Below are 27,513 nucleotides of genomic sequence, written 5' to 3'. Positions count from 1 at the left end.
ATAAAATGGAAAAGCTGCCCTTTGGTCTTTTTGTACTCTACAGATTTCAGCTAATTAATGATAGCTCCTCCCTCTTCATTAACTGTAATGATTCCCCAGACTTGCACAAGTGGGAGTTTATATATCATTGGTTCTCAAAATTCAAGTCTTCTTTCTTATTTTGAAGATGGATATCGACACAAACTTAAGCTGAATTCATAAAATCTTACTACCTTTACCATTTCTGTCATATAATTATTCATGGAAGAACTAATATGGTAGCATGCACTCCCGATTCAGCCTTGGCCTTATCCTTTGTACTACACTGGTTGAATAGAATTGATACTTTAACAGTGGGGAATGAAACTGGGTGAATGAAATGCACTATACAATTAAAAGAACTTGACTTCACTTTCAAAAGCACTCAACTTTTGAAACTTTGGAGCTAAACTCTGCAGGACACTGGCCCACCAAGAACAAGTTTGGTGACCCCTGATCTAGGATTTGACTTTGTTTGCGTGTGCAGATCGATCAGTGTATGACATTGGTTCTTTATGTTTTCGAAAGTCTCTCGAGGTACTTTGAATCAAAGCAATATAGAAATTCTATTCTGTGCACCAGCTTTGATTGCTTTTGGCGCTCGGGGGGGAAAAAAAGGGTCTTTGTCCTAGCTTTCTAAAACCAGTTTGGAAATTCTTGAATTAAAAGTTACTACTATAATCTTAATATTTTATGTGTAAGGTTCCACCCGCCAGCCCAAACAGCGGAATCCAGCGACCTGGTCGACGGTTTAATGCATGTTCGGTCTTTTACTTGCACCTCTGAATTGATCTGGATTTAGTTTCAATTTTCAATCTGACTCCAATTTCAAGTGATCATTAAATTTAGGCAATATTCTTAATTAAAAACTGATCACAGATATCGATTGTATATTAATTTAGATATTTGATTATTCTGGAAATCCCATAGTTTCAAATCTTCATTCATTAGGGACCAGGTATCGCACAGGATTTACACTTTGGCCGATTTTAGTGAATCCACGGACACAAACTCGTCAGTTCTGAACTTATTCAGAGGATGCAGAATGATTATAATACCTTTAAGTGAACTGCGCCTGCATACTCATAACAAAAAGTGCATGTTTTTCTATAACCACGAGAGCTATAGGACTGAGCTATAGCCAGTGACAGACAGAAATCCAAAGTCCCTCATGGTGTTCCCCATGGTTCATCCATTGGTGTGTAGAAGTGAATTTATTTCCTTATAAAATTAATTCTAAGGCCAAAACTCAGGAACTCTCGCAAAGACAGATGCCATGCAATAAAACTAATCTGTAGAAGAGATGTCCAAAGAGAACAAACAACACCACCCTGACCAAACTTATCTCCTTGATCATTTACCACCCCCTTGTTCCCCCTGCCCTCTCTGCCTCTCCTCCCTCACTCTTCTTCCCCAAAAAGCAAGGATATCCACATGCCCCATGTGTTATACTGTATCTTGTGAACATACTGTTTTTCCCCTTCATGTTTGGTATCATTTTAAAGGTCTCTGTGTGATTGGTAAATTGGTCTAAATTTTACAGTAGTCACCTATATTATGAAGTGAATTCTGTACTTCTGTTGTGGGCGATCTCCTTTCAAAATCTGATAAACATTGCTCTACACCAGGAGCCGTTTCAGAAAGGAGGTTAAGTGAAAACTCTGAGTATGTTAAACCTGAAATGAGGGAAACTCTGGGTTTTCCGTTTCAAAATGGGAGGTTTGTCAAACCCTGGAAAGCAGGGTAAGTCAAGCCCGTTTCTGAAAGAGAGGTAACTTATACTCCGAGTCAGTTACCGTGGTAAATCTAATAATAGGTATATCTAAAAATTCTTAATATGCATTTTACATATGAAAAATGGTCTATATTTAGTCTTGTTTCCTGGGGAATTTTACATAAAATATGTAAATATGTGCATATTACATAAAACAAGTAAAATTGTCCGCCATAGGGTAAGACAAATAATCTTAATGCAAACGGAAAGAAGAATATTTTTAATTTCTTACCCCATTGGAAGATAATTAGCTAAATTAGAAAAATGCACATCAGAGATTCAGAACATATTATAAGTCCGCTGTATGCAGATTTTAAGGAAAGTGTGCATCCTGGCTAATCTGATAAATGACGTTCACTTGATAACATCTTTCTGTGACTTCTGGAAGTAACCCAATAATCAGAATTTCCTTCAGGATTTCCAGTGTGGTTGGATGCATTGATGACAAGCATATCTCCACCATCTCACCTTCTGAAAATGAAACTGATTACTGTATGGAATGGAAGGATGCCAGATGGAGGGGTATTGCGAGCCGTAACACCACCACAGCTGTTAAATAAACAAATTATTCACAATTTTTTGGTCATCTTTATTTCCTAATACAATAGCAAAAGTTATTCTTTTTACTTTTGGATTTTAGAAATCTTCCAATACTTGACCGTCTCCTATTCATCTGTCAGTGGTGCTGGTGCAGGTTCTCCCTCTGCCTTCTTGCTGTCGACAAGTCAGTAGTTAATTTTATTAATTAAGAAATGTAACAGGTTGGATTAGAGAATATTTAATTATGTGAAAAGTGTGTTAGACTATGTGGAAAAAGCTACAGCCCATTGAAATAGACACTGAATGATATTTAATGTCAAATGTTTGTAAAGTAATTTAGCCCACATCCATGAACCTTTCATGCTTAAAGCTTTACCTTGATTGAATTGTGTTTTTATACTTCATTTCTATAACTGCTGCCACGTTCTTGTTTCTTTTTTCTGTCGTGTTCCTTTTTTGTGTTCGTGTTCCTAAAATGAATATTAGTTCAATAATTTGCAGTTTTCACCTCTGATATTATAACAGTTATTAAGTTATTGACAGTTATTAAGAATTAAAGTTACGCATTGACGGAAGTACGCGCGCTGACCTTTTTTTGGCGGGAGCTGTTGCCATGGTGAATCGTAATTTCGACGCTCCACTGATCATGACTTTTCATAGTCGTGGTGCACGCGCTTAACTCAGAGTCAACCTACTTGGAGTTGAGTAAACTAACTGAGTTCAGCTGTTCTGTAACCGAAAACTCAGAGTTTCCCATCTCAGAGTAAGTAAACTCTGAGTTCAAGTTTAAACTCAGAGTTGGTTGAACCTCCTTATTGAAACGGGCCCCTGGACTGAAGCTCAAAGTTACTGCAGAGAACATCACACAGACCTCGTCAGTATCAGGAATGAGACTGAAAACTTCAAAGTTCAGTCGTTATTACAATATCCTTCCTCTGTTTGGATCGGACTGTACAGAACCAGAACTTGGTCAGATCAGAGCAACTCTTCATTCAGTAACTGGAGGACAGGACGGCCAGATGATGATCCTGTACTGCGGTCTCATTTAGAGTCTCTGGGAAATGGACTGATGAATACTGCTTTTCTACATTTCCTTTTATTTGCTACAGTGGTATGTATATTTCTCGACCTGGACTGTAATCCATTAAATTGCATTAATTGAAATGGTACAAGTTGTCTTGTTCTTTTCTACAGCTGTGAGTAGATGCCTTGTTGTTATCAAACTAAATTTTCTCTTAAAGCAACTTACAATTTTACACTTTTCCCCACGGTTTCATCTTTGACATCATCCCGTGAGTATCACTTTGTGAACGAGTCTAAGACCAGGGGCCTCATTTATAAAGCGTGCATACGCACAGATTTGATCGTAGAGTGTGCGTACGCTTAAATCCACGCCAACGCTCATATTTATAAAAACGGTCTTTGACGTGGAAAAGTGATTAGCGTCACGTCAGGGTCCGAGCAGACGTACGCACTTTTTATTGTCGGAGTAATGCAGATTTTTCAAATGTAAGCTGTTCTTGCAGGTCGCTGTTCTAAATTATGATGATTGGTGATATTTTATATGTTAATGATATTAATTAGGAGTCGTTTACAAGGCAGAGAGCTGAAACTATTCAATTGCGCGCAAGTTCAAGATAATTTGCAATTCATAGATTTCACATCTGAAATAGGCGCGTACGCTCGTTTTCTGTTCGTACATTCATTCTATGAATCGCACGTACGCATTTCTGAGAAACGATCGTAAGATCAAATTTAGGACGGTTTCTGCGCAACATTTTATAAATGAGGCCCCAGGACTGAAGCTCAGAGATACTGCAGACAGAATTACAGTGATCTGGCCACCATTGATAACATGGAGGAAATGAACAGGCTGATTAACACAGTTAATGGGAGTTGCAGCGGCTCAGTCTGGATTGGACCGTATGATGATGTGCTGAAGAACATCTGGAGATGGTCACTGGAAGACAATGATTTTTATCAGGAAGGACAGAGAGATTTCAGAAACTGGAATCGTGAGCCAGACAACAGTGGTGGAAAGGAACTTTGTGTTTACATGGATTATAATGGGAAATGGCCATGTGACAATTATTACCAAGGGCGTAGGTTTGTTTCTGACATTGGTGGGGACATAAACCCAACACAAACAGTTGAACATCATTAATTTAAAGTTAAAAACTGTCTGCGGCGACTCAGGACGCATGATCCAAATCCTGCTGCACACAGAGTGCCACTTACATAGTTTACCATAAAATCCACATTATATTTGTCCCAAATTATTGTTAATGTTAATAATGACTTTATCCTAGGCTGGAAGATTGTGTTTCTTTCCGCACAACGTTTGTCTTTCTGTCTGTATCTAATAATAGCCATAGGTCGCACTTTCTCTTTCCATTTGCTCTGTTTAGTCAAACACCGTACTTCAAACTCATCGATGCAGCTTTGTTAATTCCTGAAGTGGGCTTTTCTATTAACTGTTTTAGACTGCGGACTTGAATTGGGTGCAATCCCTGTGAGTTGTTCTAAATGCCGCGCTGCTCTCCTCGTCCGGTGTGCGAATATTCCACCCTTGTATTAAATGTGCGTCCTTGAAAGCGCTCAGTTTTCTAACGTATTTACTTGAACTTCTTAGGTATATGTCAATGGTATGACCTTTCAGATGCATCTGAAATTACAAAAACATATACATATATGTAATTGTTTGATCAAAATTATTGCCAGGGACAGTTTGGTAGTCGCTGGATATTGGTAGGAACACGTCCCTTGCGTCCTCCACTAATTCTACGCCCCTGTAAATGGTCCAATCAGCTGATTGATGCTTTAACCTAAGGCACCAAAGCTAAAAGTACCTTATATACAGGGATGCACATAAGTGGTCCGCAGATTCGCATGCGCGACCAAAATAAAAAATGCGCTTTTGCGTACCGACATGGATGACAGCTGTTAATGCACAATTACCATTTTAGATTGACAAACTGTACTGTATAAGATTTCTATTCAAATTGAAAGCATAAATCTAGGCGACCTGCGGCTGTTTTCGGAAGAGAATATACTTACTTGCTGGCAACCCGCCAAAATAAAAGCCTGCTGATGTTAAGGTTGAAAATGATGAAAATTTATATATATATATATATATATATATATATATATAAAAGAAGAAGTAAATATTAGCATTTTATTTTTAAGTTTACTATAAAATGTATTTTTATTTTAAAATATAATAGTATTATCACACTTTATTATTTTGTTCATTATTTTATTTAAAAAACAACAACAACAACAACAAAAAACTAAATAAATAAAGTGCAATAATATTATCAATACTGAGTTCTGGCATGAAACTCTAGATGGCGCAGTCCGGTATGTCTAACTCAATCTGACCTAATGACATCATTATCACATGGCGCAGCTGATTGGTTCTCTTCTGTATCAGTAGCCAATGAGCTCGCTGCTCAACATTCAAATATATGACTAGTGCTTGCTGTAGCAGTTTGCACTGTGCTCCAGAAACCCTCCACCTTCCCCAGCTCCACCTGTATAGATCTGCTACGAGGTGGTTCATGTATGCTATAGGGGGTTATTTCATGTATGTTATATGTGCAGCAGTATTTCTTACATGCTCACAGCAGCATGTTGTGGATGTGTTAGCAGTAGCAAGTCTCGGTACTTGCTCTGCCGCAGTAGCAGCGTAGCAGATCTATTCCACCAAGACCAAATACATTAACATTGTCATGTACATTACCATGCCAATCCCTCCGAGAGTTGTCATGACAGAACTATTATTAATTTATTTTTTATAGTTATATTTAATGGGTCACACTATGTGCAGTGTCTCTTAAGAGAACCAGGCTGAATAACTTATGTGCACCCCTGCTTATATACCCCTAAATGGTATTAGTACCTTAAAGGTACATATTAGTATTTTAAAAGTGCACATTAGCGAACATATTTGTACCTTTTGAAAGGGTACAGGCCAAGTGACAGTTTTGTTCCTTTTATTTTATTTATTTTTTCCTGAGAGTATATAATACAATATAATACAAGCCCTACTGACTTCTTTGAACTAGTTGAAATGAAAAGCCTGTAAGACTCAAAATAGTCTGAATAAAGCACAGTCATATCCGAGCCTTAACTTCCTCACTAAGAAGTCACATTACTCCCTGCGCCCCCGACTGAGAGGTCTTTCTTCCGCAGCCCTGCTGTGAGCCGCGGCCTTCATTACACTCCGCTCTCACGCTGGCGACACACAGGGGACGGCACGCTTGTGCAGACCAGCTAATTGCTCCCTTCAAGACCCCGACTGAGCTCAGCTGAGGCAAGAGCAAAACAGCAGTGCTTATCGCCGTAATGAAGAACAGCTGCTCTCTGTCAGAGCTACAACAAAAGCCTTGCAAATGATACAGAGGCTGCATGCTAATATGCTTACTTCCATATATAGTACGTGAAAACAGCATGTTGAAATAATGTTTGAATTCACAGTATTCATAAAACAGGTAAAAAAAAAAAACTATATATATATATACCCTGATACGATTTCCAGTGAGATCTACAAGACTCATAGTTCATTCAGATGTGAATCTGGCAGTAGCTTCATCAGAGGAAGGACTGTTAAACTGAGGACAGAAATGTGAAGTGATTTCTCCAGCTGCTCTAATATATTTCCGCTAACTGCTGGCCCAGCAACTCACAGTGAGTCTGAACAGCACTTGCTGAGAGAGCAGTGGATTTGTAAATGAGTTTAACACGTCCTTCAGCAGTCTGTCCAATCACCAGCTAACACACACACACACACACACACACAGCTCAAACTCATCGGTCCTCCAGCGTCCAGCAGGCCATCACTCAGCTCTGTGTCCAGCTTTACACAAATGAGCTGGAGGTTTTGGAGACTCCAGATGTGGACTAGAATCAGTTACGATATTGCTAAGTATCTTTTATCTGCCATTTTTCATTAAATAAATTGTGAAATGATGCAATAACATGATTAAAAATGTAGAGACAGTGAATCAGAATTGAAGCAAATGCTTCTTGAGCTCAAATAAAAAAAGAGAGAAGCCTGATTTGAAAGAGATGATGATGATGATGAAAATTAATGTAAGTGAACAGATCTCTAAAGCACACTCACTTGCATAATATCAACTGTTACTATCACATACAGTATACCACATTAGTTCAAAGCTGTAAAGCTCAAATGCTGACGACCCATCAATCAATTACACTTTTGCACTTCTCATTATAACATAGAATTATGAAACCTTGTTTCTACCACAGTATGAAAAAAAATAAAAAATGAAAAAAATAAAATACTTTTTTGAGTTTCCATCTCACAATTCTTTATTTATTTATTTTCAGCCATAAAAAATAAAAACAAAAATGAAACAGGTTATTGTGACTTTTTAATCTCACAAATCTAACTTTCTTTCTTCAGAAATGTAAGTTTACTGTATATCTCACTATTTTGGGGAAAAAAATAAGGTCTGAATTGTGAGAAACAGTTGCGTTTTTAATTTTTGTGGAAACTAGCTTACGTTTAAAAGATCTCGTGTTTTGCAGCATTGCTTTTGAAAGTCAAACTAAAATTGAAATCTCAAAAGAGATTGAATTCAGAAAGGTGCATTGTTATGTTTCAGAGTGGTGTGAAGTATTTGTGCAAAGTTACTACAGTTATATATTTTAGTATCTTTTTGGCTGCTTTGTAAGTATATTACAATGTTTACTCTCTACTCTCTTGATTTCTGAATAAATATATCTTTACTCCACTTCATTTCGAATGAGAGCAGCGTTTATTCATTGCATTTAGCAGGGCGCAGGAGCTGTTTCTGCTGTGGAAGAGGCGATGTCTCCATCTGCAGGACACTGAAGCGACTGGATCTTCTGTGTTTAAACACACTCAGAGCTGTCACAGATCCGCTCCGTGTGAATGAGTGCCAAATCACAGGTGCTTCATACATCAGCTGAGAGCATGCTGGCCATTTCACTTCATATTTATGTTACATTCTACTCTTTTTTTTAAGCACTTGAGCTTTACTGAGGTTTGAGCCGGATCCTGGTCACATTGCATTCAGGGATGTTTAAGAGGCTGTTGTGTCCATCTGGATTTATTGAGATGTTCAGTTTTATATTTATTACCAAAATGTTCTCTTTTTGATTTTTTGTCTTGGTTTTTACCTGTTATGAGGTTATGAGAATAGTACATCATTTATACTGCATGCAATACAAGCTACAGTAAATTAGCACCGTTACAATTGGATATTTTAAGACTTTCACTCAAGTGGTATTGGAAAAGGTGACTCGTAACTTTTAATTGGAGTCACTGTCACGGTGAGTTTCCGCTTTAAAGTCCAGGTACAACACAAAGTCAATGCAAAGACATTACTCTGTTCAATTTAGACACTGAAAATAGGATGCAGCTCTTGACTTTGCTCTCTCTCACACACACACACACACACACACACACACACATTTGTCTTTGGTAACTAATACTTATAAGACTTTAGGGAAATTAATCAGCTAGGCATAGAATAATAACTATATACAATAGAAAGACACAGCCAATTCTAACTGAACTTATTTATTGAATATTTTAATCCCTAATGGAAAAATATGCAAACTTCAGAGAAAAACAAATGTAAAGAAAAGAAACACGTTTTAATAAATTCAAGTTAGGAGAGACTGGGGATGGGGATTAATGTTTTTGACATGTCTGTCTGTATCTTGGAGTTATTTTGAAGTGAGTGCATTCAAAATAAATGGTTTAGTTTCAAAACTTTTTATGCAACACTGACTTAAATAAACAAAACATAAAAAAGAATAAGCTTGGAGTAAGTTATAACATGTTTCACTGATGTTACAAGTAGGCATGCTAGCTCACAGCAAACAGCCAAAACATTAGCACTAACAACTTGCATTAAAAATATCTAAACATCATTTATCTTTGATGAGTTTAACTACAAAGCAGGGACTGCCATCACAAAAATAAATGAAGAATAAAAAGTTACTTGCTTCCTCACATAAGGGCTAAACTGAGAATGTGTGAAGTGAATCAGGTGAGTTGTAAATTGTTCCTCATTTGAGAAATTAGAGGTGTTACAACTGCCCCGTGTTACAGCCATCCCCAGAGGGTTTATATAATTGCCTAAAACAATGTTTTCTTCAAAAATATTAACACAAGGCTCACAGCTTGTCCCCACAAGGTCAAAATTTGGTATAACTATCCTTGTGGGTCCTCATAACAGCTGTGAGCCTTGGGTTTATATTTTTGAAGAATATTTCCCCACAAGGACAGTAATACCAAATTTTGACCTTGTGGGGACATTAGTTTTAGGTCCCCACGAGGAAAACAGCTTATAAATCACACATAATGAAGTGTTTTGAAAATCTAAAATAGCAGAAAGTTTTGTGTGAGGGGCAGGTTTAGGGTACGGGATAGAAAATACAGTTTGTATAAAAACCATTATGCCTATGGAAGGAAGTGTGTGTGTGTGTGTGTCAAATGAACATACTGCAAACATGAAATCAAACTGATATAGATGTAGCTCCGCTTCAGTCTGCTCTCTTCAGAGTTCAGCGTCAGCATTTCTCCATTCTTTGTTCAGTCTCTATACTGGAAAAGGCTCTTGGTAAAAGCTATTGAAGCTTGAATCTAACCTTGAAAGGACTCTTTTGTTGCACTGAATGAAAGCAAGTTACAAGGGCATTTGTGATTTATTTTCTATTTGATCAGAAATGCTGAGTTGACGTGTCTGCTGGTGAACAATGGACTCGTTCTTCTGCCGGTGCCATCAGATCATTTTCTGTAAAAAATGAGACAAATGAGATAAATAAAAGTGTGCTGAAGATGGAATGAAATGATTTTTGAATCTGCGGTTATGAGTTATTGATACTGATGATGCCCAGTGAAAACAAATGCTGAGACAGAAAAGTTGTTCTCAGCGACTAATTCACCATCGCTTCCCTCGAGACTTCCCTGTATAGGGTTTCTCAAATTATGAGTAAATAACCTAAATTACACATCCTATACTGAAAATGTGAATTTTGAAACAGTTGTGCGTATATTTAAAAACATTATGTTTGTCATAAACAGTGTTGTGTAGTAACTGATTACATGCATGTGATCAGATTCCAAAAATTAGTACTTGTGATTAAATTAGATTACATTTTAAAATGCTCATGATCAGATTACAGTAACTTTTTCCACTGGTTACATGATTACATATTATTCAAAGTAAATTATTCAACATTTATTGATTTACCCTAATTCTTTTTTTTTTCTTTCTTATAGTTTTCCTAAAAACTTCTTATTAAATACCATGTCAGCATCTTCGGCTACATGGCAAAATCAGTTAAAAATACAAGTATAACAAATACAATAAAAACCAGCAGACGAACAAACACAAGTTATATTACACAAGATTTTTTACATTAGCATATAATAAAAATTCTTTCTGCCACTGGACTATAATTACACAGAAAATGGAGAAGCCACACAGCATTTGACCACTGGATTTTATTACATTTTAAAGGTGATATATGGCAAAAAACATATAAAAATATAAGTGCAGTAAACTCTACATTTCCTAATGACTGCAAAGGATTACACGTCCAAAAAGAAGAAAAAAAGCATTTGGAGATACAGTAGTCCTGTGTCAAAAAACAGCTCGTTTTGCTTGATATTGAAAATTGGTGTCTTACCATATTATTTTAATGTATTCTCTTAATTATGAACACACTGGTTTGTAGTTAAAACAGTTTTACGTTTACTGCACTGTTAATGAACCGGAAGTCGAGCCCATAGGCTACTTCCACGCTGAAGAAAAAATAGGATAGGTTTAGCACATTAATGTCTAATGTGTAAGTTAATAAAGGGACATTCTGAACCGCTTAACGTGACTTAATGCATTAAAATAGTGTTTAAAAGACCAAACTCAGCCTTGTCTGTACATAGCATTATTTATTAATAAGGTTTATTGAGTTTGGTATTTTTATAAACTGTTTTAATGCATTAAGCCCCGTTAAGCGTTTTCCTTATAACGGTTTTCTATGGGAGAAAAATGCTTAACGCGTAATTAAAAGCGTTGCATTCTTATTCTGGACTCACCTGCTTGTCTGTACATTATATGCTTTGTTAATAATGAGTTTGATCATTTAAAACACTCTTTAATAAGCCACGTTAACGGTTTTCTATGAGAGGAAAACGCTTAAAGCGTAATGTTAATTAGGTAAAATAAATAAATAAATAATAATATTAATAGACAAACTTTGATGTTGGCATAAGAAAGTCTACCCTGAAAATGTCATTTTAAAATTTAATAGATAGATAGATGCCTCACTCCAGTCCAGTTAGTGGCGGAGCTGGAATCGCAGAAGAAGAAGAAGAAGAAGAAGAAGCAGCAGCAGCGTGCATGTGACGTCAGGCGCGTAACGTCCAGAATCAACTATGGCGGAAAGGTAGTGGCGACTCGCACTTTACCGGTAAAATCGACATCGGATAGCAGATATCTGCACGATTCACCATTATCCGTCTGCAGCTCACGCGCAAACATCCCATCTCCTCGCGCACTCTCTCTGATCTTCGCGGAACTAACGGAAACATGCCTAATATCAAGATCTTCAGCGGCAGCTCGCACCAGGATCTGTCTCAGAAGATCGCGGACCGTCTCGGGCTGGAGCTGGGGAAAGTGGTTACGAAAAAGTTCAGCAACCAAGAGACGTGGTGAGTCATTTATGGAAATCATCCGAGCGTGTTTTATGTTAGTACATCAACATGTTGAAGTACCGTTTTTTTCCCGCGGGCCGCTGGGAGTTGTAGTTCAGACTGTGGCTGCCAGCGCTCCACGTGGGTTGCAGAAAACTACAACTCCCAGAAGGCTGCGTGGCGATGTCTGTTTGCCTCAGCATGGACGTACATTTTGCCATTAAATAGTATTTAATACATAAACACGTATGCAGGAATGGAAATACATAACTCCGTCAGTAGCTTCCGAACTTATACCTTTAACTTACCAAAAACATTTCAGCCATGCCACGATGGCTTCACTTCTACTCCCCACATGATGATAGTCTGGTGGGTCAGTTATCATAAGGCCTTAGTTTGTATTTATTCACTTGTTAGGGGGAGAATTATTTCTCTGCTTTCTGACTCCGGCAGCGTTATGTTTAAGTCATGCAATGACCCTGAGACATTCCCCGGTTATCGGTTCGCATTGTGAACACTGATAAAGAGTGTTTGTGCTTTCGTCCTGTAGAGTAGCTTTACCAAACAAACAGTGATGTTATAATGCGTCAGTCATGTGGTAATACAGTGTTGGGAAGGTTACTTTGGAAATGTAATGGGTTACAGATTGCAGGTTACCCAGTTTAAAATGTAATAAGTGGTGTAACTATTTCAATTATTGTATTAAAGTAATTTAACTGATTACTACTTTGATTCTAAATTTCTAACGAATGTTTTCAAACTGAATCGTTTTCAGGGTTATATAATAACAATAATAATATAGATTATTATAATTTAATTTTAAAGCACAGCCACAACAAAAATCAGTGTTTAGCGCCTCTTCTTACTTTGAGATTGTATTATGATTTTAAATCCAGATTTAAAATCATAATATATAGTTCAATAGCTATGATACTGTTTTTGAAATAAAGTCTTTGCACAGCTATAACTGGAAACACTGGCATCTAACAATGCCTTGGAAAAAAAATAATGCATATACATAAACCCAAATAGGAAATAAAACAGTTATTGAATAAGTATGTGTCCTAAACTCATGAAACATTGGTGTGTGTGTGAAAATATTCAGATGTAACCCCCTTTTGTAATCGTTAACATAACTGTAATTTAATTCAACATTTTTCTCAGTAGCTGTAACTGATTACAGTTACTTTTATTTTGTAATTAAAATACGTAATTCCATTACATGTTAACTAGTTACTCACCAGCACTGGTGTAAGAAGCTCTTTAGTGACTACTAGTGTTGTCACGGTACCAAAATTTCAGTATTCGGTACCGATACCAGTCAAAATCCACCGTTCTCGGTACCAATTTCGGTACCACATGCTAATTTAAAAAAAACATACTATTTTTAATAAAGTCAAACAAAAATAAAAATGTACAAAAATCAATCCCATTCTTTATACTTTATTTAAATTGTGTTTCAAGTTTTTCCGCAAATAACAAAAGTATGAAAAACAGTGAACAAGTTTCAAGTAAATTAACTTTTAAGTAATTAAATTTAAACACATTGTATTGTTTTGGTAAATAAAGGGATTTACTATTAAAATTAAAATATGGAAGAAATATTGTGTGACGACTTTAAAAAAAAAAAATTAAATAAAATTTTATATATATATATATATATATATATATATATATATATATATATATATATTAAAAAAAAAATTATATTTCTGGCACAATGTCTTTAAGATGAACTTTTATTTTGACGGGTTGCCGTGAATACCTTTACATTTGTGTGTAGCTATATGATATGACGCTGGTTTTACTCAATGAAACGGTAAAATGCTCGCGAGGGACTCTCAGAGCAGTTCTGGAGATGTTGTTTATGTATTTATGTCCTCATTGAGACGGCAGATGATGAATCACCGCGGCGTCACGCGCTTCAGTGTGTGTAGTAAAAAGAAAAACGCGTCTCTGCCATTCATTCACTCACACAGAGACTCGCAGAACATGCGGAATTCATATTTGAATCGACTTTTGCAGCTTAATATTTACAGATACTAGTCCACGTCGCGATTTGATTTAAGTGTAATGACCTACTTTTGATTGATTCATCCAAACTTTGACAAATTCCGTGACATTCCGTGCTAAACTGTAAATTCCGTTTTTATAACTGGATTCCGAGATTCCGTCCGCGTTTTCTGCATCGCGGAAATCATCGGGCCGTCTGGCGTCAAGAACCGGGTTGACGGGTACTGTACCACCGGTACTTAAAAACCTGGTACCGTGGCGTTTTCACTTTTTAGTACCGACTTGGTACCAAGTACCGGGTCTTTTGACAACACTAGTGACTACCATATTCAAATAGACTTTTATTTACATTTTACTGTACATTATACAAGATTACATGATATTATTACTAGAGGTCGACCGATAGTGGATTTTACCGATACCGATAGCTAGGTTGGACCACACTGGCCGATACCGATTAATCAACCGATAGTTTTCAAAATGGATACTGAAAGAGAGCTAGTGCTTTACTATTTAAAAAAAAAAAAAAAGCAGCAAAAGTACAGAACCGTACTTTGTAAATGAATAAAAATATTAATATTATTTACTATATTGATCATTAGTTATTTCATAATTTGCTAATGTTAACTTTAAAATTTAAAAATATAGCCTATTAGTAGCTAATAGTGAATGTTGAAATGAAAACACTCTAACAAGGAACAATACTTATACAGTTTTCATTAATGCTACGAATGGACTCTTATTGTTAAATGTTAGCATTTAATTTAAACAGTCATGCTTAAAGATGGCCATTTTTAAATATCTACACAAGGCCATAGCATTAAAATTACATACATATGGATATTGTATGTGTACTCACACTTTATTTGCTTCTATTTTTAACACTTGATAATTATCTAATCAAAAAAAAAAAAGAAAGAAAGAAATGTTAGTCACACACCGGACAAAAGCGCAGAGCTGCGTCCAGGAGAACTCAGAGGTATCACACACACACACACCAGACGCTTTGCGTTCAAATCAAGTGGCGGTCTAAAACAATTTATTTAAATCACCAAACGGACATACGTTTGCTTCAAGAATGAACAATGTGGCATAAATGAGTTTGAAGTTCGGTATTTAAAAAAACAGAGCAAGTGGAAAGAGAAATCGCGATCTATCACAGCTCTCTACATGAAGCATACCGACTTTATTAGAGCCACAGAAAAATAAACGTTTTGCTGAAAAATGCACGATACATAATTTATAGCCTAGGGTGAAGTCATACATTCACAACGATTTGGGACAAATATAATGTAATTGAATAGAAAACCATGTGAATGGCGCTCTGTTCCGCGGCAGGCTTTTCTGTCGGCTGTATTTAAATGCGCGTCTGGAGTTTCCCGCTCTGTGCAGCGCGCAGTGTCACGTGTCAAAATAAACAACACGTGCTGTCAGTGATTTCCGCCTCTAGAGGCCGCTCTCGTGCTGTATAATGCCAGCGGACCCTTCTCAGCCACTCCAGCAACGGTTGCAAACCGGAAAACTATCGGCATGGATTTTTGCCGATAACCGATAGTTGCGGCAATCAACTATCGGTGCCGATTAATCGGCAAAACCGATGAAACGGTCGACCTCTAATTATTACAGAGCGTTGTCAATTTAAGAAAAGGCATTTTTTTTGTTGTTGCAGCTTTAATATTGTAAAACAAATGCATCTTCTGTTTGGTGTCAGAGCTTGATTGGTTGAAGCAGGGTGAGTAGATGATTTGGTGTTTACTAACGAGATGTTTCTGCAGCGTGGAGATCGGAGAGAGTGTCCGTGGAGAGGATGTGTATATAGTCCAGAGCGGCTGTGGAGAAATTAATGATAATCTAATGGAGCTTCTGATTATGATAAACGCCTGCAAAATCGCATCGGCCTCCCGAGTCACAGCGGTCATCCCGTGCTTCCCTTACGCCCGGCAGGATAAGAAGGACAAGGTGGGCTGTCCGTGAAAGTGAAAGGAGGAGGGTTTTGTGCTTGCTGTTGTTGGGAAGTAGGTGGTGTGGCTCATTGTTTTGTTTTTTCACTCATTTTCTGCAGAGTCGGGCTCCCATTTCTGCCAAGCTCGTGGCAAACATGCTGTCGGTTTCTGGTGCTGACCACATCATAACCATGGACCTGCATGCATCTCAAATACAGGTGTGTTTTACAGCACTCCGAAGGATTTAGTGATGCAACACACACACACTAGACATGCGTCGGTATTCGATAATGCGATATATCTCTATAATAAGTATGCACGATGCTGTTATCGTGGGCACTTCAAAATACCGCAAATAATTATTTATTACAAATTATTCAGAATTTTGAATGCATTTTTAGAATACTTTTCCCATCAACTGCTCACAATGCATTAATCTCAGGTAATTCCAATATTTAATAATATGTTGTTCAAATCAAAAGTTGCAACCGTGTTGTTTAATGAGCGAACATGAACTAAGAGTTGTATTTTTATTTTACAAATATTAATAACTTCTGTAGCAAATGTAGCTATTGCTCATTGTGAATGTTAATGCATTAACTAAGGTTAACTAATGAGATCTAATTGTAAAGTGATGCCTATCTATCTTTATAATTCTTTTGCACTTTAATCTGTGTAAAATTAACAACAAACTGTGTTTTTGAACAAAATGTGCTGATTACATTGCAAATGTAGTTACATTGATTACACGGATTACATTGACTTGTTTTTCTTAATGGTGTAGAGTGAGAATAATGGGAAAAATATGCAATCTTTGTAAGTTTTGTACCTACATATTAGAGCTGTACAATTCTGGATAAGTGTCTCAGATAGAGATCACAATTCTCTGCGTGACAAAATATTATTGCTGCACTCTATTTAAAAAGGTTTAATTAATTTGAATGAATTATTAAACATTTTAATAAATAATATATGTACTTAAATATAATACATTTAATAAACCAATACTTAATATTAAAATTACGAAAAAGTGGTTTGAATAATTCAATGACTCACTTAAATACTTGTTTCATTACTGAATGAATCAGTGTTTTTGAACAAATCTCTTGAATGATTCGGTGACAAATGCAAACACCTGCATTCAGGTTTATCAGTCTCCTGCTCTCCGTGCGAATCGAACCCATGATCTGAGCCGCAGGAAGGCAGTTCTTGGAAATGCATGAGATGTTGTGGAAAATGAGCTCAGAGGTCCAAAGTATATATCTGAGTGATCTTGCTTTCTTCCTTGTTAGGGTTTCTTTGACATTCCAGTGGACAATTTATACGCAGAGCCTGCGGTCTTGAAGTGGATCAAGGAGAACATCCCCGAGTGGAAGAACTGCACCATCGTGTCTCCGGATGCTGGAGGAGCCAAGAGGTCCGGAGGCGTCCTGTTTACTGCCTGTTTATTAGGGCTGTGCAATATGGACAAAAAAACCTATTGTGATTTCTTTGATCAATTTTGCGATTTTGATTTTAATCACAATTGTGACACGCACAGACATGCTTTACAGTCATGAATGCATTCGATGTGAGTTTGAAACATTTTTCCAAAAGAAAACCAATTAGAGCTTCATCAAAAAGCTGTAACGTGTCTCTAGAACAGACATAAGGCAAACGAAATCACGTGATTTTATGATGATTTCAATGGATCGCACAGCCCTACTGTTTAGTGTGTGTCGTGGCCGATCCCTGAGCTCTGTTTCTCCATTCACAGGGTGACCTCCATTGCAGACAGGCTAAATGTTGACTTTGCCCTCATTCACAAAGAAAGAAAGAAGGCCAACGAGGTGGACCGCATGGTTCTGGTGGGAGACGTGAAAGACCGGGTGGCCATATTGGTGGATGATATGGCAGACACCTGCGGCACCGTCTGCCACGCTGCTGATAAGTAAGAGGCTAATGAAGATATTAATGAAGTGTGTTATCTGTATCGCAGATTTTGTGTGAAACGGTGTGAGTGCTTCAGCAGCCGTAACACTGTGTGTGTGTGTGTGTGTGTGTTCAGGTTAATATCAGCGGGAGCAGTTAAAGTGTATGCCATCCTCACCCATGGCATCTTCTCTGGACCAGCCATTTCACGCATCAACAACGCCGGCTTCGAGGCTGTAGTTGTGACCAATACAATTCCTCAGGAGGAGAAGATGAAGCATTGTCCCAAAATACAGGTTTGTCCCGACAGAATGCTTGTGTTCAACCGGAAACACTGGATTCTGTGTCTATTGAATCAGCGCAGACTAGTCTTCTTTTTTTTTTTTTCTCCACAGAAGTGAAGAGAATTTAGTCCAATGACAGCAAAAGTATTTAGTTACTTTTATTATCACTTCTTTAAAGGTGTTTTACACAGGAGATGCAAAAGATGCATTTTATTTTATTTTTACCCAAAGGGCTAAAATAAATATAATATAATTAAATATATATAATATTTGTTATTGACTGAACATTGAAGGAGCATGTTTTGTAGAGAAAAAAAAGTGTTTTTTGTTTATAAATGTATGCAGTGGTGAGGAGTAAAATAGACCCAGTATTAGTAAAAAAAAAATACTTAAGCTAAGGTAATATGTATTGCATGATACCAAAAAGTTAATACTTGTTCAACACCATTACTTCATGAAAACGTTTTCTGTTTATTTTGATAAAAATATAGAAAAATTCTAGAGGTAGTAAATATATCATCACATTTTAAAATATAATAGTTTCATTATAAATATGCTAATTGTCTCTAAATCGGATGCCCAGTTTAATAAATATTATGAATTTAACTGTCATGTCAAAAAAATGGATGCTATATATAGCAGCATATATATTTACCCCAAATACCATACTTGTGTGTATATATAACTGAATTATTGAAAAACTGATTGATTTAATTTCTTTGAACAAAACTTAATAACATTTAGTTTTATTAACCTTTGTCTCAAAATAGTCAATAAATTTTATCAATGCTTATTTGCTAAATATAGACTAGGAATGCACTGAATATTCAGCTACTGAAATTATTTGGCTGAAAATAGCAAAAAAAGCTCTTTCATTATAAGCGAAAAGACTGAATAAATTGATCCGAACAATGATGTGACACGATAGAGGCGCGCTCTAATGCAGTGAACGCATTGAAAACTGTACGAGAAAGACGCAAAAATCATTACAAGCAGCGATAGACTGTTTATTACTGCGTCTCATATCTTCGATGAGAAGAGGAAGGGGTGGTTGATGCTGGTTAACTGTATGATGACTGAAATCGCCAAATGGCCTTCAACAATTAGTAAATAAAATTGTAGAACATTATGCTTTGTAATACACGCACAGATCGCATGTATTCAAACAGCGCTGCGCGAGCTTGTTAGCCAGTGTTCGCGAGGAAAATCTGCACTGAAACGGTGTTACTCTTCACATTTTTATGCATTTTTACAAGGCATGGATGTGACGATGTGATATGTGCGACAAATTCTTAATGAGGAGAATCATGATTCATCATCAAGCTCCATCAACATTCATAAATGTTAGTATTGAAATTTTACTGTTATCTTGAATTTTTATATTAAGTAGAGTATGATCTCATAAATTGTGGATACATTTTTAATGTGTGATGAACTTTTTAAATATTTAAAAAAAAAAATGTGTTGTGATGGAAATGATGATGAATTAACCTGAATGTAGAGAAACAGCAGAGATATTTATTAGAAAAAGTCTTAAACTCATCACACTCATTAAACTCAATCCACAAAGTCATTAAACATATCAATTGTACTTTGTAACCATAAATGTAATTTCCGCCACAGAGGCAGTGTGTGAGAGACAGTGGTGGAAATTACATTTCTGTAGTTTTTTGTGAAAAAATGGAAGATGGCTTCACTGATTAGCTTTGAATTAATACTTAGCATTTCATGTATGCAAAATACTCTTATTTAACTTAAAATTTTTAGCTTTTTAAAAACACCCTTGAAGGTACAGCATGTTTGGAAATGACGATTAATGATATTAACTGATCAAGCAATATTTACTTTGATTTTTCTTCACATGTTGTTTACTTCCTCCATGTCCAGCATGTGCTCTGATGTCACTGAACATTTCCATAGAAACCACAGAAACAATCTTTCACACAAGCTTCTTAAAGAGACAGTACAGTGTTGTGCTGGAAATGACACCTATATTGTGTATAAAAAGTAATATTGATAGTGCTCTCACATTAAATACTATAATGTATTTTAATTATTTTACTAGTGCTTAATTCAGGTACATTAATAGTTACCAGATAAGTCATATTTTTAAGCTGTATTTTCATTGTTGAAGTTTAAAAGTCTGGGTGTGCAACAAGGAGAAAACAGTGATTTTGACACCTATAAGGAGGTTGAAAAGTATGAAAAAATCATAATAGAAAGGTAGTAAAACGCTTTTAAGGTGGTTTTATTGTTAGTTTGACAAAGAAAGAGGAATTTGGTCATATTTAAAAAAAAAACATATTTTGGACAAAGAACATAAAAGTGCCCATAGTCTAAGAATCACCCATTAATTTTAAGTTAAATCATGTTTTGTTGGTATAACGTCTGCTAGAATGTTTAAAAAAATGTTCACTGTCAAGTAACTATTTTGAAATGTTTGGAAAGCAAGACAAAACAGTAAAAAGTAAAAATGTGGGTATTTTAATTTATGCAATGGTGAAAAAGAAAATTGGCAAAATGCATGGGGAAAAAAACATGAAAATACGTCCCATCGTTTCATTTTGTTCGGCTTCGGCCAAGAATTTTCATTTCGGTGCGTCCCTAATCTATACCGTTAAATATTAGTTCACAAAATCAAGTTTGCTGTGCTGCCTGCGATCGCATCAAGAATCAGCCAAGCAACACAGTCCAGTGGTTTAGAGGAGAATGAAAGCAGCCCAGAAAACATGAATGGCGTGTGATAAAGAGGTGTCTTCTCCGTTTGGCTTGGTATCATGCAGATTTTCTCTCATGCTAAATTGACTGATCTCTGCAGGTCATCGACATTTCCATGATCCTCGCCGAGGCCATCCGCAGGACCCACAACGGCGAGTCTGTGTCATATCTCTTCAGTCACGTCCCTCTGTAACGTAACACAGCGCCCGAACCAGAGCTCCCTCGTTCATCATCCGAGCCGGTGTGTTCCCGGAGCTGAGGACTCCTGCAAGACCTCTTCAGCTCTGTCCTCACGTGTTACAGTCTGCTCTACTCAACACATCTGTTACAATCCGAGACTGTGAACGTTAGTCGTTAGGTTGACCGGGTTAAGCCAGAGCTTCCCACGACCTCATTTATTTATTCACCTCCGTTTGCATTCACTCCTGTGCTCGGGAAAAGTAAAGTCACATCATGACGAGATGGAGAGACGGATATCCTTTTTGTGGACACACTTTATTTTGGATTTCAAGGTTTAGTTCGTTAGATGAAAGCGGTTTTAGCTTGTGCTTGGTGCAGGCTTAACACTAGATCCTTAACAAAAATCTGCGGTTTTATTTTACTTTCCTGGTTTAGTTTTTTCATGGATGTTTTTAATAACTCTTTATATGAACATTTCTATAAATAAAAAAAAAATATATCATTTTGGTTACATTATGCCATTCTGATTACCCTCGGATTCCTCCTCTGTGTGTTGATTTCATTGATATTCTTGACTGAATCGTTTGTATTTCAGAATACTAGGCTAAGTTTAATATTAAACTGCTTTGGCATTATTTTGTGTTCACGTTCTTGAAGCATTTGCAGTGTTATAGTTCATATATTCTTATTTTGAATGCATCCTGTTAAAAAGAGAGATTATTATTTGAAAGCAAACGTTGCTTTTGTTAAACTGTTGAGGAAGTTATTTGTGGAAGTGAATCTGTGCAGATTACAGGAAGTAAAGCAAACATGAAATCAAACCATAAAAAGAACCAGAGGCGAGTAATAATAGCTGCTGTGTATGATTTACAAACGTACTGTTGATCTGGAGGTTTGCAAACAAGTGCAGATGGCATGAAAGGATTCAGCTATAAAACACACACACACACACACACACACACACACACATGTGTGTATATATAGCGGTTCATAAGAAAATACTATTTGCCGGAAGCAGAACATCACATGGGTGTCTAATGCACCGAATAACGGAGTGGCATCTTTACTCGATGATAGAGACGAGCCACATCTGTCAAACTGCAGATTTTACATCTGTTCTTCATTTATCAGAGTCTGTCAGAATAACGTCAAAATTAAGTTAATTTCTTAAAGTGACAGTAATTAATTTCCCGAGGACGGTTGCTCAGCGCTGAGAAGCTCGGATTGAAGGTAATTGAAGGGTTTTATTGTGCCCTCACATGGACTGTTTTCTTTTTCTTTTCTTATCGCTTTCGTTTCAGCCGATGCATCGCAGTTAATCTGTTCGTTTGTCGTTTTACAGGAAAAATTACAGAGACATTTCCAAAGGTACGCCTGTATAATGAGAGGACGGGCTGGCTGCTGTTTGCTCTGATCGATATGTATCAGGGAGGGTTTGCTTTTTAAAATCAATGTAGTGTCATAATATAAAACGGTGTATGCAAAAAGAAAAAAAAGTATTGAACATCTGTACTGTTATTGCTCATTTCTGAATCGCTTTGTCTGCTAATGAATATAATACAGAGAGTAACTGAGGACACGCCCTCTGAACAATTACTAATCATACTGGCTAATACTCAATAAAAACAGAAACATGTCTCTTTTTGCAAATAATGTCTCTTTATGCAGTTATCGTTCTGTGTATTATGTTAAAAGCCACAAATAATATAGTCTCTTTGTTTTATTTGGACAGACACACAGGAGTCTGGCAGCTAGACTAATATGTTTTTAATATCGTTAGGATTTATAAAAATTAAGATAACATTTCATGACCTTTACGCCTTTTGGAGATCACAGATTTCTTTGCAAACTGATTATGCTAAACTATGTAATCAACTAGAATAAATATGCATTTTTGTATTAAATCTATCCAGTAATTTCCCGTGGCTGCCTCTGGTGGACCACAGCAGTGATCTTTCTCAGTGAAATTTATAAAACTAATATTTTCCTCAGAAGGACTTGTATGCTCAAATAATAGAGCATGGCGCTAGCAACATCGAGATCATGGGTTCGATTCCCAGGAAAAGCAAGAGCTGATAAAATGTAGAAACTGTAGCTTGAATGCAATGTAAGTCGCTTTGGATAAAAGCGTCTGCTAAATGCTTAAATGTAAATATTAGTCATAATGGGCCACACCTATGTCAAATCATATCTGCAACAACAACAGATCCAGATTCTGTTGATAACTTCTGCTCCAGCATGGTCTGGTGCTGACATGTGGGAGTTACAAAACATAGGGTTTTTATCAAAATAGAATAGTTATGTTATGTTATAGAGCAACATAATGATTAATACATGTTTGCAGTTATCAGTCAAAATGTAAGGTAGCTTATTATAGCATCACCTTTGGCCTGTTTTCACAAAATTCGATACACACTTGTTTTCACATGATATGAAAACAATGTCCATTTTCATACTTGTGGACCATTCAGAGTTTATTAGCTCCTGAAAATGTGCTGCTGGTGGCCATGTTTGTTGGTTTGTTTGTTTATTTATTGATTGATTGATTTTTATTTTTTATAGTTGAGTCATCTTAGAAGATATGTTGCCCAACAAAGAAGATTCATACCAATTTCAGACTTCACAGATTATTTAGTAACACCGTTATTAAGGAATTTTAATTGTGAAGCCCCCTATAGGTGCAATTTTAGTTCAACTTGGCGAGCATCCACAGAATGTCATGTGTATATTAATATATTTTGTTGGGCTTGAGAAAAAAAATATGGTTTCTTGCCCTTAGGCTTTCAGAGTTATGATCCAAAATGAAAATTGCCTTCTTATAGCGCCACCTAGTGTTAGACGGATGCATGTCTGGGCGCACGAGATCCTGGGACCCTCCTGAAGACTGACGGTCTTTAATGTCCATTGACTTCTTTCGACAAAATTCGCTGGACAAACTACACTCATGTTTAGTTTTCTCTAGTGTTGCAGCCAGGCACGTGCACACATAGACATAAAAGGGGGCTTGAGCACCTGCCCTTTTTTCTGGGGAGTTTTTATTTTTATTTTTTTAAATATGTGTGCGTGTGTGTTTCTGTTTGCGCACAACTTTCCCTGTCAAACAAATAAAAAAAAGAGGAAATGTCAGGAAAATGAGAAAAATCTCAGGAAATGAGATTGTCGCGTTTCGATGCCTCTCTCCCGTCCGCGTCTCGGCGCAGGCGCGCGCAGCACAGCAGTGTAGCTCACATTATTGATCCGCGCATGCACATCACAGACAGAGGACCGCAGAAGTGAAGCCCACCCTTCCTCTCCAGTTGTGTTTGTCTTGGTGTGGAGGAGAGTGGTGATAAACAAAAGACTAAGCTACCTGTGCCTCAAATTAATTAGCTAATTATCCAAAAGGTAAATATAGTTAATTTGTCTTGCTAACATAACTCACGAGAGAGCTACCGTGTAAACAAACAGGTCAGACCGGCGCGCGTTCTTTCACTGCATGATTCAGTTTATTAAAATGCATTTAGATTATGAATGATCACAAAATTCAAGATATGGGGGCAGAAATGTGTATATTTATACAATTTCACATAGTTAATCAGTATCACGCGAAGATTTTCCACCAAAAAGCAACATGATTACAAATGTGATATTGATTTTATACAGCAGTTCAATAAACAAGAATTTAATATTAACACACTTACGTTTTAGACACAATATTAACTGTTTTTGCTCTATTTCGCCAACAAATATAATTTCGTCTCTGAGCAACAGCTGTTTCTTGCCTGAATGTATCAACCTTTTAAATGATTCGGTTCAGTCGCAATGACTCACTTATTAACAGTGACTTGCTGCCACCTACTGGCTGTTTTAATTTCACATTTAAAGTATCTTTTTTTTAAATTAATTATTTTTTTTTATAATTTCAAATATCAACGTTTTATGTTTAAAATATCAAAACCGTATTAATGCATTTGTAACTGCAGGTTAAATGCATTCGTGTCCTGCATTAAACAGTGTGTGAATGCATCTAAATGCCACTTCTAATGCAGCTTCTGTGTTTTCTCTGCAGTGCAAAGATTAATTTTGTCAATACTGATTTAATTTGCTTGGTAACAGCTTAAATGACTTATTCTAATTGAAGAATTTGACTGAAAATATGATGCACACTCATGCAGGGCTTTATAAAGGTAAAAATGCCCATAAAAGATAAAAAATCTATTTAAACTTATTGGAAAAGATTCATTTCTATCACTGCTGTCAGCTGATCACCACAGAATATCAAAAACTTTAGGAGTCAGCTGTCCACAGTAGTCCTTAAGATATCAGCACAATAACACACTCAGCAAAATATTGTTATCGATAAAATCCCAGAAAATATTGATATATTTTTTGTCAGTATCGCACACCCCTAATATATTTAATGTTTTGTTTAGAAAATAATGTCTGTGCACGTGCCTGGTTGCAGCTCTCACTGATGGTGCGATAGTACTTGACATTACTTAAGTTATAGATTTCACAGACAGATAAATGTGGGGAAATGATCTCAAAGTTTCAGGTAAATAGTGAGCTACAGTCATCACAGCCACAGCTAGAATCTGCCATCTTCCACAACACATCGTATTTAATTAAAACAATTATTATGGGCCATTTGAAGGCTTTCAGGTAACATGCATATATGAATAAATTTGTCTCATAGATAATAGAATTGTATATAATTGCAGTGCCTACTTTCATTGTTTACTCGCACCTTAATGTACATCAGTGTGGCTTTGTGTTCACTTGTTTATCCAAGAGATATAACATAAACAATTATTTTTAAAAACATTTTCGAGTGTTACATAGTGTTACAAACTTGCAATGCTTTTAGGAAACGCAGGCCAGTGTGTTTATGATTATCATAATAAATTAAAAACAATGTGATAAATACTAGTTTGCAACATCAAGAAGCATAACAAGCTGTCTTATATTAAAATAAGGTGCACAGCAAGAGCACTCATTGCTGTCATGTGACTCTGGCCTCCTCAGTCCCCGCAGTGTCAGAGATGGGAGGCGATGCGCACCGCAGCCAGGGAGCCGCTCTGGAATCAGCAGACTCTTGGGTCCGGTTTCACAGCTTTCTGCACGGCGGGACGTCGAGCCTGATCTCCACGCTGACCACCGTCATCACCTTCCCTCTGTACAAGACCGTCTTCCGGCAGCAGCTGCACAGCACGGCGGTGCGAAAGGCGGTGGCTCAGTTACTCAGCGAGGGTCCGGTGAAACTGTACCGCGGCGTGTTACCGCCCTTACTGATGAGATCCCTGAACGGGACGCTCCTGTTCGGCCTCCAGGACACCTTCCTGCAGCAGCTCCGGCTCTGGGACTGTGCTCCCAGCGCTGCTCGGCCGGCTCTGGCGGGTTTGGGTGCAGGTGTGCTGGAGGCCGTGCTCTTTACCCCATTCGAGCGCGTGCAGAACGTCCTGCAGAACAGCAGGAATGACTCCAGCCTTCCTACATTAAGAAGCATACTGTGCAAGCTAGTTTTGAGGCCGTTAGCGTCCGGATACTACACTGCCTTCTTGCCCATACTGGTCCGCAATGCCTTAGGGAGCAGCCTGTATTTTGGGCTGAAGGACCCCGTGTCTGAGACTCTCAGGGCTTGTGGCTGTTCTCCAGTAGCGTCCTCCTTCATCACTGGTGTGTTGAACTCAGTGGTGATCAGTCTGCCGCTCTACCCGCTCTCTGTGCTGGTGGCTAACATGCAGGCTCAGGTGGACGGAGGACGCGGAGGGGTTAAAGGCAGCTGGCAGCAGCTTTGGGATGCTCGTCAGCGCAGGCTGGCTCTTCTGTACCGTGGAGGATCGCTGGTCATCTTCCGCTCATGCATCACCTGGGGAATCACCACTGCTATATACGACCAGCTGAAGAGGCACTCCAGATGACCCCCAGAACCTCCAGAACGGCTCAGGTTAATACTCAATGCTGCTTTACTACAAACTTGATGGATTTCAGTTTGGCAGGGATGTTATTTACTGTATCACCAATTTGCTGATGTATGCACTGGTGCAATAGTGATGCAAGATGTATAATGTATAGCCAATGTTAAGGAATGAAGCTGTGCAGTTGCTCAGTTCTATTAAAATGTGAAACGATCCTTATGCAATTAAGAGAAAACACGCCTGTTTTGGTTCTTCTCAAATACTTTTTTTCTAGAGCCTGTGAAACCTTGTGTTGATTTAGTTTTGAGCTGTTTGTATTGTTTTTAATAAAGAATAATGACACATATTTTGCTTAAAGGAGGTCAAAATGAGTGTGTTTCTTCATCAGATTTGTAGAAATGTGTCTCTGCATCAGTGTCTCAGCAATGGATGCTCTGCAGTGAATGGGTGCCGTCAGAATGAGAGTCCAAACAGCTGATAAAAACACCACAATAATCCACACTACTCCAGTCCATCAGTTAACATCTGGAGAAGACAAAAG

The 27,513-nt window shown here is 37.3% G+C and overlaps 2 protein-coding genes across 3 annotated transcripts; both read left to right on the top strand.

Annotated features, from left to right (window-relative positions):
* Positions 1-11,691: 11,691 nt before the first annotated feature.
* Positions 11,692-21,710, top strand: prps1b (phosphoribosyl pyrophosphate synthetase 1B). The gene is made up of 7 exons (XM_058797658.1): positions 11,692-12,044; positions 15,815-15,998; positions 16,102-16,200; positions 17,275-17,399; positions 17,739-17,912; positions 18,030-18,189; positions 20,996-21,710. The coding sequence occupies exons 1-7, from the start codon at positions 11,923-11,925 to the stop codon at positions 21,086-21,088; spliced, it is 957 nt and encodes a 318-aa protein (XP_058653641.1). The 5' UTR covers positions 11,692-11,922; the 3' UTR covers positions 21,089-21,710.
* A 134-nt stretch (positions 21,711-21,844) lies between these two features.
* LOC131553199 (solute carrier family 25 member 53-like) lies at positions 21,845-27,187 on the top strand. Of its 2 annotated transcripts, none has more exons than XM_058797659.1 (2): positions 21,845-24,459; positions 26,080-27,187. In XM_058797659.1, the coding sequence occupies exon 2, from the start codon at positions 26,097-26,099 to the stop codon at positions 26,973-26,975; it is 879 nt and encodes a 292-aa protein (XP_058653642.1). In that variant the 5' UTR covers positions 21,845-24,459; positions 26,080-26,096; the 3' UTR covers positions 26,976-27,187. The 2 variants fall into 2 exon arrangements, with proteins under 2 accessions (XP_058653642.1, XP_058653643.1); XM_058797660.1 differs by having other exon boundaries at positions 21,845-24,522.
* Positions 27,188-27,513: the final 326 nt, after the last annotated feature.

This window comes from Onychostoma macrolepis, chromosome 14 (genome assembly GCF_012432095.1).
Source record: "Onychostoma macrolepis isolate SWU-2019 chromosome 14, ASM1243209v1, whole genome shotgun sequence".
NCBI lineage: Eukaryota > Metazoa > Chordata > Actinopteri > Cypriniformes > Cyprinidae > Onychostoma > Onychostoma macrolepis.
The sequence above is the reverse complement of the archived record's forward strand: the minus strand, read 5'-3'. Positions and strand labels throughout refer to the sequence as shown.